General features: G+C 37.9%; 1 protein-coding gene across 5 annotated transcripts in view; it reads right to left on the reverse strand.

The window, feature by feature from the left end:
* Positions 1–14,814, reverse strand: part of LOC139697581 (uncharacterized) — a 51,234-nt gene that overhangs the window by 13,104 nt on the left and 23,316 nt on the right. For all 5 annotated transcript variants that reach the window (XM_071596347.1, XM_071596346.1, XM_071596345.1 and 2 more), the window contains exon 2: positions 1,581–1,885. In XM_071596347.1, the coding sequence (XP_071452448.1) occupies positions 1,581–1,853 (273 nt within the window). In that variant the 5' untranslated portion in view covers positions 1,854–1,885. The remainder of the gene's footprint in view (positions 1–1,580; positions 1,886–14,814) is intronic.

Below are 14,814 nucleotides of genomic sequence, written 5' to 3' on the forward strand. Positions count from 1 at the left end.
TCGATCTTTGCTATGAGTCTTTAGCCAATTTAGAGGGATGCCTCTAATTTCAATTGTATGTTGAACATAACAGTTTCAGGTTTAACTTGGTGGAATTCCTTCATTATGAGGGTAAAAAGAAACTTTACTCTTCCACAATAAAGATTTAATATTTCACGACCATGGTTTCAATGATGCGCATCATTGAAACCATGGTCATGAAATATTAAATCTTTACTGTGGAAGAGTAAAGTTTCTTTTTACCCTCAATTCTATCTTGTTTAATTAGAAGTATATCATGGTAAACAGGATCAAAAGCCTTTTGATTAATCAATTAATGCCCAAGAGTGTCGTATTTAGCATCTAATGAGTCAAGTATGCTGTCAATGGCTTGATAAACATAGTAGATCTTTCAGATCTAAACCCATGCTGTGAAGTGAAAAGCAAGAAATATTTTTCTAGATAAAATGCTATTTTCCTAAACATGGTTTTTTCAAATATTTTAGCCAATGTTTTTGGATTGGCATTCAGTCTGTAGTTGATTAAATCATTAACACAGCCACTGTTTTGTTAATGGGCACTACTTTTGATTCTTTTAATTGGAATGAGAAAATCCCTTGCATTAAAGATTGATTGATTCCAAATAAAAAGTGGAGCTTTAAAAACATTGATAAACAGCTTTAGCAGGAATTTCATCAAGCCCAGCACTGGATTTGTTTCTGAGGGTGGGGACAATAGTTTTTAGATTATCTTCAGAACAGGGCTTGGCAAACATTGATGAGGGTGTTTGCAAAATGTGTATTAGCTTGGAAGCCAGTTGGACAAGGAGTAGATATGTAGTGACTTAGTTTTATTGTATCATCATTTATTGCATGGTATGAAAAAAAACCAATGCATGTGTTATGGAAATAGGTGATCATTTCAGTTTGAAAAAATATTCAATAATATGATAAAAAGTGTACATACTAATTGATTTTACAGTGGTGATCATGGAAATTGTTTTGAGTGATAGGCTAAGAAAGTTGGAGTCATCATATTGGTACTTTTCAAACTATTGGGAACACACTGTAATGTATATATGTTGATAAAAATTTGGTTTTTCTATGCAAGAGTCTAGACTTAGACATAACTTATTCTTTCTCCAGTTGACATTAAAGGTTACCCTAAATGAACTCATTTTGAGATGAAGTCATTGAATGCAGCATAAATATATAAAAATGTTAATATTTGCCTTTTTTAATTGGTGATTGTGAATAGGTAGAAATAAATATAAAGAGGCAAAGAGAAAAACCAGCATAAACAATAGACACTTACTGTTAGATCAAGGAGTCCACAGTTAAATCTCATGTATAATGGAATATTTCCCCTGTATTATAATCAGGTGATTGCCCAAAAATCACCAAAAATTTCTGTCATCTAAAAAATTAAGCCAATGGCACGCAAGGATATGTCTCCATAACTATCTACTTCTGTATTGCAAATTGGAATTTGCTGAAAACAATTCAACAGCTAATAATGCTTCTGAAGAACCTCTTAACCATCCAACTATTAGAATAGGTATGATAGCCTCAAGATGAAAAATTTTTTTTAAGAGGACTTACCCGAATTTTCAGCGTTCCCGTTAAAACCTCATATTTGTATTTGGTTTTATTGACTGGATGCCCTGGCCCTATTATGACATCAGGGTCAAATTGCCAGAAAAGGAAGCGGTTGGATCCATCATGGGATGGGCATGGTAATATGGCAACGTCCCCTTCCTTGACTTCGAGAACTTCTTCCACTTCATGAGCCGTGTCCACTGTCCCATGTGTTGTGGAAATTGCTGCTGCCAAAACAATGAGGGATGTTCCTAGATGAAACACAGTACTTCTCATTTTTTTCCAAGTTGTCAGCAATCTTAGTTAACCTGCAAAAAGTTATTTAGTATGCAGTTCATGACATGGGCAATGATCAAATCTTACATTTAACTTAATTTTCAAGTTGATTAAATATTCGTGATTGAAGTTAATATGTGGTTCTTATTGTTCACCTAATTGACCAATAACTATAATATTTGTTGAGGAAACATCTTCATTTCATGTCGATATTACTTCAATTATTTCCACAATTTGAATTTTGCATTCATTTTGAATGAAACACTTTTTGCCTTTAACAAGTACTTTTGCATTTTTAATTTGGCAGAAAATCAAGGGCAGTACAAGGTCAAATATGCCTTTTGCTTTAAGGATTTATAAGTTTTGATCAAACTGAAGGTGAGATTCCAAGGGATTTGGATGAATTAAGTTTTCTCCCAGTCAGTAATAATCATAATAGAGTGTTAGTCCAGCTAGGAGTAGTGTGATATTGTAATAGGTTCTGCTTTTGCAGTACTTAAAGTATGTTTTAAATAGCTAATTTTAGGGTAGCTGCTAAAAGAAATTCTGTTAAGAGCAGTTTTGTTCACTGCTATTTGTCCACTATTGTTATTTATATTCTATTAAAAACTCATTGTAATGTAGGTAGACAATACTGATCATAGTTTTATATTAAAGAGTTATTCAACATATTCAGGCGAGATGTAGTGGAAGTTCGTCATTTTGAGAAAAACATATTTGTTCTTTTCCACAGATTTATTTGTTATGTACAATTTGTTTCAGTTCATTGAACCATATTCAGGTATGAGACAGGTCTTGTACCTGAAGATAGTTCGATGAACTGAAGTGCATTGTACATTACAAACACATCTGTGGAAAAGTGCAAAATTGTTTTTATCATAATTAAAGAGTTAACTCATTTCACAGCATGCACCATATCTCTTGCTCTGCAACCAAGTTTTGTTCCCCTGATTTTCAAGTTAATCTCTCCTCCCCAAAAAATTATTGCTTTTCACACAATTCAATGTGACTTGAGAAAAGTTTTTTTTTCGCCACACCTTTTCTTCTGATAATCAAAATACTCCACCCTTTAGTTCCGGTTTTTCCTATTGGGATGGATAAGCCATTGCTTTCTTCATGCTAGGAGATCGTATAGATTAAGATAGTAAACTGTGCACAAGATGGTTTTCCACACTTCCAAGAAACTTAACTTAATGATATTCTACCATGTCAAGAGCATGCGTGCATATCTTTCATGTTGTTCCCTATAGGGGACCCTAGTCATGGAAAGTGTGGTATAAAATTATTTAGGATAAATTGCTTTTTTAAATAATATCTTCCATACTGCCTTATCCTTGCATAATTCATTCGTGTCCACCACAACGATACATTGTTTCAGACCCACTAATTTGTTGCTGAAATTTCAAATATTCCTTTCTTGCACTTTCCATAGATTTCTCAGGCTACCTCTTCTTCTCAATCTATTTACTTATATCTTAAAGCGATTCAAATTTCACCCATTAATTCACTATAACGAAGCAGAATAGCACACCTCTTTATACTTTTCTACAACCATTGCCGTCAATCTATATTCTTTTTTAAACCACTCCTTCCTTACTCTGTATATGTACATCCTGTTTTTACCACAAATATTGATCAAGTATCCCACAACACCTATAGGTTCTCATGTTCTGTTGATATTATTCTGTCCTATCAATATTTCAGTTGATAGCTTCTCCTGGCAGAGTCAAGTTTCCCTTTCATACTATAGTTACGGCCATACATTTATGTTTGAAGTAGTACATTTTTGTGCTTTGCCGTTTTTGCTGCCTTGGATACATATTTTCATATGTAATAGGGGTTATCAATAGATGCTATTTTGGATTAAAGAGAGAGATATATACCCTTCTGTTCGTCCATTTGGGGTAAATATGTGGCTACAGTTCATTCTGTATTGTTATTCGCAATAGTTACTGCAACAAGCATTCTTTGGAAGTCTACAGAGAAATTTGAAGAGTTTCTTTTACAATTAGCCATTATGCTGTAGTAATTATGTATTCGGTTTCATTCCTACGTTTTTTTACATTTTACATCAAACTATGTTTTTTAAGGACAGAAGTTTGATATTTTTAAAAATGTTCGTTAGGTAAGTACTCTTTCGCTATTCATTTTTTATCAACAACTAATTATGATCGTCAACGGCGGACTAGAAAGTACTCGCGGTCGCTTTCCATTACCTTTTGTTGTAGTTCTGGACTAATATTTGTTGTTAACTCAGTAATGACATCAGAAAGTGCTGCATACATCCGGTAAAATGTAAGTAGTCATATTTTTAAAATGCTTCTTTAGCCTTATGAAGGGTGGGTTGTCGTTTATCGAGGGAGCCTACGTGCTTTCTGTCTGCGATTGTGAAAATTGAATTTGGTAATATCTTCGATGGATATGTAGTAATCTGATTGTGTATTTGAATTTGAGAAGAAAAATAATTGACACATCTGCTGGCAAATGGAATGCGAAATCCTATGTCAAAAATATGAATCTTGTTGTTACCATCTCGGTCTCGTAGCGGGATTTATGCCGTTTGCTTTCATGAAAGCTTGGAGAGAATAGGAAGCAACAGGTAACTTAAGGTACGGTCACATGCCTATACTTTTATTGCGTTGCAGTACAAAGCACTGTGTTGTGTGATCACCTGCAACTACAAAGATCTTGAGGGCAGCTGGTTACGAGAAATGACGTCTACGTACGAACAATTGTGACATCAGTGGTGAAAGCTTTAAAAACTTCCATTTTCACTCGATGGATTTACATTTTTAGCCCTATGGAAAAGATTTCAGAAATTTCCTTGGAGCAAACTTATATATCACTATATGCTGTGAAAACTTTCAGGGTTTGCAGATACGCTCAATTTCAGATGAAGATGTGATTTTATTTCTGTAAAAGTTTGAGCGTTGTTTTAGAAGCCATTTTAAGGTTCAATTTCCTCAGGCTGTTGTTCGAGTTGAATTTTTCGGTCGCATCATTGAGTGAACCGAGTGCGTAATGTTCTTGACAGTTCCGTAGTTTACCGTAGTTATTTTGCCTCATGTCATTTATTAGTGTGCAAAGACTACCACTTACTATTAATAGGCAACGGACTTACCCCATGCTTTTTTATTAGAAGCTAATTTTATGGATTTGATATTCTCCTTCTGCATGGTTGTTGTTTTCTGAGGAATGATGTCCATCGCAATTCTCAATTAAAAATTAAGCTTTTTGACAACTTAAAAATATCTGCACTTTAAAGACGGTTTTTTATTTTCGTATAATTTATTAATAAAATAAAAAATAGCTGCTTGAAAGAAAATTGAGATGAGGCCAATGTAGTTATAGAAAAAAACCAAGAAAAATGCATACTTCCTTTTATTTTAATACCCAAAATGTTGAATGAGGCCTTGAAAGTTGTGATGGTCATACGTACATGTGTGAAGAACTAATTCATAAAACCCGCTGATGTTTTGGATTTCATTTTGTTTGCTGGGTTATTTTTTTTAAATTGTGCCCGAACAAAATGGCTCTGTGGAGCATAACGTATATTTGTAACATCGGTCACGTAGGAATTGAACGTATTTTCGTAAAAATGAAATAATTTTAATCGAAACGTGATGTAAAAATCAACCCATCAGACGAAATACATTAAAAACAGCGGATTTTATGAAAGTTCTACATAGATAAAACATGTATGACCATCACAATCTCCACGGCTTCATTCAACATTTTGGGCATTAAAATTGAACCACCTTGGTTCTACTGTTAATTTGACTCCTATTGGCAGGGCCAAACTAATAAGCGAAGCGGAGCTTGGTAACTGTCTAGGCAACAAGCGAGGCTTGGTGTCCTAGACCGTTACTCTGTTTGCCTAGAGGTTTTCCCTGGTCGTGCCGCCGGGCAATTCACTACTATCTCGTAGGAGTCTAATTCTACGGAGCGGAGCTGATCATTTGAGAATGTTTTATTTTATCTTCGTGCATACCTCATGATATTTCTTCTTATGCGAGCGGTTCACTTAGAATTGAGTAATGCTGTGGAATACGAGTCATGTAATTCATTCCCAAATTTATGGAAAATAGGGGATATTGTCCCCTTTTGCAAGCACTCGTTACATTAATTACCCACCTCACCTCGATGGAGCTTCTTTTCGACAACTATTTACCATTATTTTGCTCTAATTTCTTACGGTTGATAGTACATGATAGATCTGAAGTCATTTTTTTATTTTTACGGTTATTCCCTGGGAGCATCAATGTCATCCATGAAGAAGGCCTACCTCGAAGGGAAGACTCCGACCACACGTCCGGTGGCCGGAAAGTCGTGGGATTTTGATATCGCGACTTTCTTGTTTCGATCTTGTCTTTTCATCGTCTTTGTAAAAGGCGGATATTATTTCCATCTTTAGCGTTTTTGAACATTTTTATATTCCTCCGAAAGTACGATGGTCTTCCAGTTCCCTCAATTTTCCGTGGTGCATATTTTGCCGCCTAGTGGCAATATAAGACACCTCATGTTTCCAGTGATTCATTTACTTTTCTCATCTTATCCTATAATGTAAACTGCCAAGAGCTCCTTTCTCCAATAGTGCACATGCCATAGCAAGTTCTAATTAATAAATCACTTCTGCATATATTTTGCTAAGAAAATTTTCACTATTCACGCATATAATTTTTTATATTCTTGTCTCTTACAATTCCTTTCTTACTTCAACGCCTGACCCAACAAACCAAACATTCAGTTAGAGTACCTAATTTCTAATTACAAAGTTCTTGCTTCGTGAGCTTAAGTTCTTCGGTCATTTACTAATTCCGTGAGGAAGTGAAAGAATTACTAATGTTTTTTGAATCTTTGCGCGCTGAGTCTCCATTGCAATCTGCAAATCGCCCGCCTTAAACTTCGCGCGCCACCGTACTTTTTGGCGCGTTTTCTTAATCTACAGGTTTATGTCGGTATTTTTTCGGAGTGTACTTTGATTGTATGGAGAAATTGTAGGCTAATATGATTTCATGGGTTCGAATTCTATGAGAAACATGAGGTTTTAGCACCGAGAAAACGATGCGAAATAACCCTAGCAGTCGAAGCAACGAATGATATTTTTTCTGCAATGCCAAGTGATTTAGATCAGAAAATTTAATTCCACTCATTTCCAGGGGTTTACTTCTTGGTCATGTAGATTAATTAACAGACATATCCCATTTTACGAATGCTTTAAGATATATTTCACAGCCCCTACTCAAGTATTCACCGAAGCTCTCTTTTCTCTCGATTCTTTTGTGAAAATTGGTGGGCGAGTGAATTAACGCTAATGGGAGTTGGTTTGGCATAAGTGATTACTTGATTTAATTCATCCAAATGTATGTCATATTCCCATGCTCAAGATGTTTGCATAATTGGCGCTTTTTGGCATAATGGACGGAGGCTGTAGGCTAAACGTTCTTTCATAAAAGTCATGCTTCGCATGTCGATTAATTCTATCTCCCAGGCATTGCCCTTACAGCTATTAAAAGAGGGAAAGTAGCTGGTGATTGATATTTTCTGAAGACATTATATAAACATATATTTTACGAAAGTATGTTTTTTCCATTGCATCCACAATGACTATTTGTTGAGATATGAGGTTTTAAATCTAAAAAAACAGTGGATTTGTCAGGACCCGGAGGAGAACAATTACTGTTAGTTTTTAAAATTTTGATTCCAAAACTGTGGATGTAAAGATAAATATTTGTTTCGGTATTCTACCATTTAAAGGAGTTTTTAGATGAACGCGGACTGAATAAACGATCAATTTCTTTGCCTCTCATTACAAAACAGCCTTACCGGCATTACATTAAACCCTTCTTCCATTCTCCCTTCATTCCATCCAACATACCCATCATTTTCCTATCACTTCCTCATCTGCCTAACCCTCTATCACGGTCCCATCCCATCACTAATAACCCAACATCCCATCACTAATAAAAATGCTCTGCATCCACCTTTCCTGCCCCCCTTGGATTAATGCTAACCAACCCCTCTCTTCCCGTACAATGCCTAGTACTTCCTAGTTCGTATTCTTTCTGTTCATTTCACCTTTTCCATCTTTCTTCATATTAACATTACATAAGCTTCCAATCTACGTTTATTCCAATAAAAAACTCAGTAACTGTTTCCGCGCTCCACATAAAAGTATTGACGAGCCGTTTCTTATCGCCATTACTCGATTTCCCCGTTATCAATTCCCTCCCCGTGAAAGATTTTTTCCCTAACGCTATTTTTCTTATTATGTCCCTGCCACTTTGGCCATCTTGATTCAAAGCCACACAAAATAGGCAAACTTCTACACTTGCTCTAGTTTTTGTCTTCCTATTTTAACGTTTAACCTAGCCTTCCTCTTTGTCGAAAACCTTTGTTTTGTTTATATTGTTCCACAACCCACACTTACCATACTGCTGTTCTAAAGCACTTAGCAATGTTTGCAACCCGATGGCTGACTGGCCCACTAAATCTTAATCTCCGCAAACCTAACGGATTTTATGAATTCCTTACCGACTTCCATTAGATAAATATAAAGACAATATTTATTAACTCGAAATATCGATTGGGTGGGTAGAAAAAAGTGCAGAAAAAACTGATAATTGAAAGTCAACTTTCGATACTAACCGTACGGAATGCTATGCATCCTAGCGATTTAGCCAGCATGGCAGTTCTGTCATCACGTACGCTGCTCCGGTATGGTCAGGAGTGTCGCGAACGAGTCTCGCTCAAATTCAGGTGGTGCAGAATTCTGCTCTTCGTGACATCATGGCACGCGGTCGTTACGCCCGCGTTTCCGAGATGCACGAGGACGGAAAGCTGGAAACCCTGGACGTCCTTCTGCCTAGAATCTCTGGAAAATTCTTCAGAAAAGCGGCAGAAGCGGAAGTAAAAGTAATTCGCCAGGTTGGCGACATAAGGGTCTGGCCATGGGACCGCTACAAGCGCCCCATAGCATCCCAATACGAGCAAGACACCCTTCCGGCAAAGAAGAAGCCAAGGCTGCTCTGAGCGGGAATAAATCAACGACTGACAACGCAGTAGAATTCTTCCCGCCTTAGTAGCCTTGGAGGCTGGAAAGGCGCAATGTAAGGGCTACGCAAGAGCTCTTGCAAGAAACTGCTCTAACTAGGTGAATTGACACGTTTCAGAGGGCACGCTAGACGCTATGTCTCGGCAGTTATCCCAATCAGATTGTCTGAGTCGGTTCGCGTGGGCATAGATCCAAGCGATCCCTTTGCCGCCTCCCGCTTTCATCTCGTCTCTTGGATTGCATTTTTAGGCGAGTTAAGTTTCAGCAGAGCTAAGTTCTCGGCCAGCAGCCTGTGACTATTCTGAGGGTTTTCCCCACTTTAGTCATATGTGGACACCGATTCCACCGGAAGAAGATAATGTTTTCTGCTTCCCATCAGCGCCGGCTGACTTAAATATAAAGAGAAGTGAAAGAGAAATTAATTTCGTTTGCTGAATCTTTAGTTTACCTTCCACTCATTCCTATTGTATACATGTAATTTATTCCAGACATTGGTAGTAATTTAAAATGGTGAGATTTGTAGAATAATTCATGGGATTCCTGAAATTTTTGAGAGCACCAAAAATCTAGGAGAGCATTGCATTCTTTATTGCTTTTGAATACCACTTAAATCTACCAGCCTATCCCTATGTGTTCATTCTGGCGTACTTGCTGTTTATATGTCTGCGATAGCTTTTAAGCTTAAGTGTATAACCTTTAAAACTTTTGATTACAGGTTTTAAATACGTATTTACTTTAAGATACTTATTTTGCATGAACAATATCTTTTACCTTAACTAATCAACTTATCAATCATCATGATTACTGTGCATACATTATCCGATAGCAATGGTACTTTCCTTGTTGGGAAATTTCGTATACGGCGAAGTGCTTATCTTTTAAAATGGTTGGAATGCTATTGAATAATACAATAGTCTCAGAATGTTTAAGGTATAGTTCATAATATTGTATAGTTACTACGAAATCTTGAGTAGTCTTAATGCTTGCCACATGTCAAGGTATGTGACTCATAGGTTAAGCAATCGGTTCTTCCCGTATTGGTTTTTAGCTTTCGTTTAATTAGTTTAATTTTGTAATATTAATGCTGACATCGTAATTCCCAGGGATCAAGTGCTATAGTTAGGAGACAGAGGTTGAAAGAGGTTAATGTTTTTCTCTTAAATCATTCAGAACGATTGGTATGGACAACATTGCAAAATGTCAAGTAAAATAACTTTTTACAGCACACTCCTTCAACGACGATCTTGAAGCATCTACTTATATAAATGATTCAACTCAAGTCGTAATACAATTCATTTAACTGATGGCAGAATATTAAATTAGCCTAGCCACAGTAAAGGGACCAAGTATCCAAATTGGGTTATGCTTACACCCGAAAAGTGATGGTTTCCTCTAAATCAAAATAATGTAACTATGGAAAAAGAATCAAGGAACACCATTATTGGGCCACGTTTTAAGTCACTTGTCTGAAGGTGGACCGACATACTGAAAACAAATTTATATTTAAAAGCCGGGAAAGCAAGCCAACGGAATACCAATTATCGTGGTTGCAAGGTCGAAGAAAAAAGTAATGCATACGCCAATGCGTTAATTAGGAAATAATGAATTACAATTTCGTCACCTAATAGTCAGCCTACGAGTTTCCTTGGGCAAACTCAAATAGTTTTCAAACTCTTAAAGGGTAAATAATTAGACATTGAGAAAACATTTAAATGCAGGCTTCCCAGCGTTTCGTGTGTAGTATTTACACAAAAAAGTGTGCATGCACAAGAATTTTCCTTAAACTTTTCACTTATGAAAATCAAAGGGTGTATTTTGTTGAGGATTAAAATGGACCGGGAAAAAAACTGCTTATGCATAACTGCTGCAGCCCCCCCGAATCTCCCTAGCGGCTGTACTTCTTACGCTACCAAATTCCACCGAACTTCTCTAAGGCTGGAGAGACCTCTATCGTCTATTGCCGCGTATAAATACATGCGTGAACGAGATGATGCGTTTCGTAATCTATGTGCTAGCTCGGGCTTATAATTGTATGGCCTTCGTGTTGTGTCGCATTTACCAATCGTTATAAATGACACTGGGTGGCATTTCTTTTTTCGTGAGGTTTGGAGTTCAAGGCTAGGGAAGTGAAGAATTTGTTTTCATGAGGCTAGTAGGTGTGTCTATTCACATGAGCAACACGGAAGCCGCGGATAGCCCAAGGCAGAGGCGGCACTAGGGCGGAGCCAGCAGGGCAGTAGTTACGGAGGGAATTCTATTGCGGGAAGAATACTTCGCAAATTACCTCCTGCTCAAATACCAGGAAATCGGGACTACTGCCGCATTACAATTATTTTTATTTACCTTGGGCCATAAATTATTAGTTCCGATTTCGATTGTCTGCAAAGAAAACGGAAAAATTCCCACAAAAAATGTTTTCCTCCCGTTTTGCTATAGAACACTCAATCATCGTGAAATGAATATTTGCCTGAGGCAGCGAAAATAGCACTGTGCAAGAATGTACTCATCACGTCATTGCTCTAAAGTTAAACTTGGATATTCCAGAAAGTGTATGAGCGTCGATTAAATGAGGCATTAAAGGAGTGTGTTTGTGATCAAAAATGGAAAGGTAAAGAATGAGTGAGCAATGAAAAAATTTGGTTTGGATGCATCGGTAATAAGCAACCATTAAAGAAGTGGTACGCTGGTTTGGTCATTTTGAGAGATTGGCTGGGAGTCTATTCAAATAGACTTGCAAGGTGTATGTAAAAAGTATCGGGAACAAATTTTTCCTGAAGTGGCTGTGCGTCGCAGCGCGTTGTATATTATGGGGGAAGAGCAAATAGTGTGAGAGGAAAGGGTTGAACGTGAAAGTCAGGTGAACACGCTGTTGAAAACACTCAGGAGAGCGAACATTGGTCTTCGCAGCGTCGATGATTGAAATCAATTGCTTTCGGCTACTGCTGTTTCGTCATTAGGAATGTTTTTCTTCAAGCTTTCGAGTCTTCAAGTCATTGTAATTGTGGTTCGCTGTAGATGCTAATGCTTGGACAAAAAAGTCCCTGACGACCACGCAGCAGAAGCCAGAAACACTCGGACAATGAATGCTAGAAGTCTCAGGAGAAGCAGAAGAGTATGACGCAATGCATGAATTTGATAGAGAGAAAAGAGAAAATGGATAGGACAGGATGGAAGAAATGAGTGACAGGGGATACAATTCCTACCATTACTTAGATCAGTTCTTTTTAAGAGAAATCGCTTCCCATTAACTGTGGGAGAACCTGTCGTTTCAAAATAATTTGATAATTCATCAGTAAATTAATAGAATCATACTAGATAAAATGAAAAATAAATGAATAAATCTAAAGTAAAAAAACACGGTTGTCTTACCGAGCTTTCTTACTTCTTCAGTACGAACGCGTAAATGAACTGATCATAGTGAAAAATACTTTCGTCAAGTTGGAATGAGCTTTCCTCTTCCGGGAAAGATATTGGCCTTATATAACAACAGTGATTAAGTAACACGGGGAAGTGGATCTCATATTTTATGTATATTTAAGAAGGAGAGGTAAAAAGCCGAAAATGGCCATAAGTACTTAAAACCATTGATGCTGATCCCATCCCCGCCTACAACCAATTCGTAATGTTGTACCAGGACCTCACACCGACGCGGGCGCTTAAATCCTCCTCTCGCCTCTGAGATGAGAAAGGAGGCACTCTTTCATACTGCTCGTCAAAGAGAAAGGATGGGATTGCAAGTGAGAGGCAACTAACTCCAACGTCCAGCTCGCGATGACTCATTTATGGGTGAGGGCACTCTCATGACGTGCTATACTGAACAAAATCGGAAGTGATTAAGTCGGTACTCGCAGGGCGCAATGTTCAGGTGTACAAGATTTTCCAATTTCTACGGGCGATGGCACAAACGTATTGGCACCAAAGACCTTTAGTCTCGTGTATATATATATATATATATATATGTGTGTGTGTGTGTGTGTGTGTGTGTGTGTGTGTGTGTGGTGTGTGGGTCGCGGTGGTCCAGTAGGTAGAGCGTTGTACTGCCGATGGGAGGGTCCCGGGTTCGATTCCCGGGCAAGGCACTTTGAGCACCCGCAGCTCCACTCAAGCTAAAGTGATTTTTCGGGTACCAAGTGTTCCTGGGAAACCATAACCGGCACAGGGAAAGGAACTGGCCCCCCTACCCTGATGTGTGAATTTTCACACGCCGTATAGGGCTTAGTACTGGGTGATGTCTACCATCACCTACTAAACCGACCTCCGGGTTGATTACTGTGTTTTTATATATATATATAGTATTCACTCCATGTCAATTATTTTGTATACTTAATTGACTGAATGATTTGTGAAATTTTTCAAGTGAGACAAGTAAAATAGGCGTGGGTTTGGTAGTCACGAGAATTGATGCAGGGTAAACATTTGTAATTAATGCCATGCATAATTTCGCGATGACCTTTTAGATTTTACCCTTTATCCCTATACATCATACGATTTTTAATAATAGCTGCATAACATAGTATTAACGTTTCTGGCGAATTTAAATGATGTGTCATCCTAACTATTGGAATCAATACTTTACACATGAATAGGAATACAATATGACAAAGGAATTAATACATGACAACTTCGTAGTCACATTTTCGAAATGAAAATTGTGAATTATTATATATTCTGCATTAAATGGGTTGCATTTTAACTGTAGTTCCTCCGGAGTTTGAATTGTGTTAACGCCTTTTTCGGGGAAGTTGACATTTTTTGTAAAAATATTCTGTTTTTTTTTACTCTCAAAATTAACCATGATTTTGATTTTCTCTTAAGTCTCAGAATTACTTATTTATTTTTTACATGCATTTGGATACATGTAATTGCTTTTTCCATCCACATCCATACATTTGGATACATGTAATTGCTTTTTCCATCCCACAGCCTTATTTAGTTTCATCTCCCTTAATGCCCTTTCAATCCCATCGTCTAGTATGCCTGGACCTAAGCTGTCTTCCTCTATGTCATGGACTCTTTCTATGTCTAACCTTATTGGCCTAAGTTCTTTACTATACAGTTCTTCTATATACTCATTCCATCTCTCTTGGATCTTTCTTCTCTTGGACGATTCCCTTCATAACAACTAAATTGTGGTCAGAGTCCGCATCTGCTTCCGGAAAGCTGTGCGAATTTATCACACTGTTCCTAAACCTGAGCCCAACCAGAATATAATTTAATTGATACCTTTCTGAGTCACCTGGCATTTTCCATGTATACCTGCGCCTTTTGGGTGTCTAACCCAAGTGTTGGTGATGATTAACCCCTGTCTCCTGTAGAACTCAACTGCTTTCTCCCCGAGGTCATTCCTCGTGTCTAAACCGTAGTCCCCCACCTCATCACCATCTCTTCCTTCGCCTACCGTCGTATTCCAATCCTCCATCACTATCAAATGTTTCCCTGCTGGAACAAACGCGATTATGTCCTCTAATTGATCGTATATCCTATCGACCTCTTCCTCCGTATGGTTGCTCGGTGGCATGTATGTTTGAATAATAACCAAGTTCGTCGTTTCTGCTTTTATCTCGACTAAGGGTTTCGTGGGATGACGACCGCGGAAGCCTTGCCTCCCCCGCTTCCGGGCACGACACACGGCCGATTGGGCGAGCCCCGTAGTTGCCAGGACTCAAAATCTCTGAAGTGTCCATCATATTAATCTTGGGAATGATAATTGAGGTGGTATCCTGTTGCCTTCCTCAATAGTGTTTTTAACGTGACACCATCACCCAATGGCAGCCTTACATGGGTCAGACGCCTTTGCAGCCGCCTTACTGAGGAACAGACGCTGCGTGGACTACCTTTCGTCTGGCTCCTAACCTTCGACCTATCTGGCATGGGTGACCCTACCAGGAGAAATTTTTATTACTCCCG

The sequence above is a fragment of the Hetaerina americana genome, unplaced genomic scaffold (assembly GCF_022747635.1).
Source record: "Hetaerina americana unplaced genomic scaffold, ioHetAmer1.1.p SCAF_8, whole genome shotgun sequence".
NCBI classification, from domain to species: domain Eukaryota; kingdom Metazoa; phylum Arthropoda; class Insecta; order Odonata; family Calopterygidae; genus Hetaerina; species Hetaerina americana.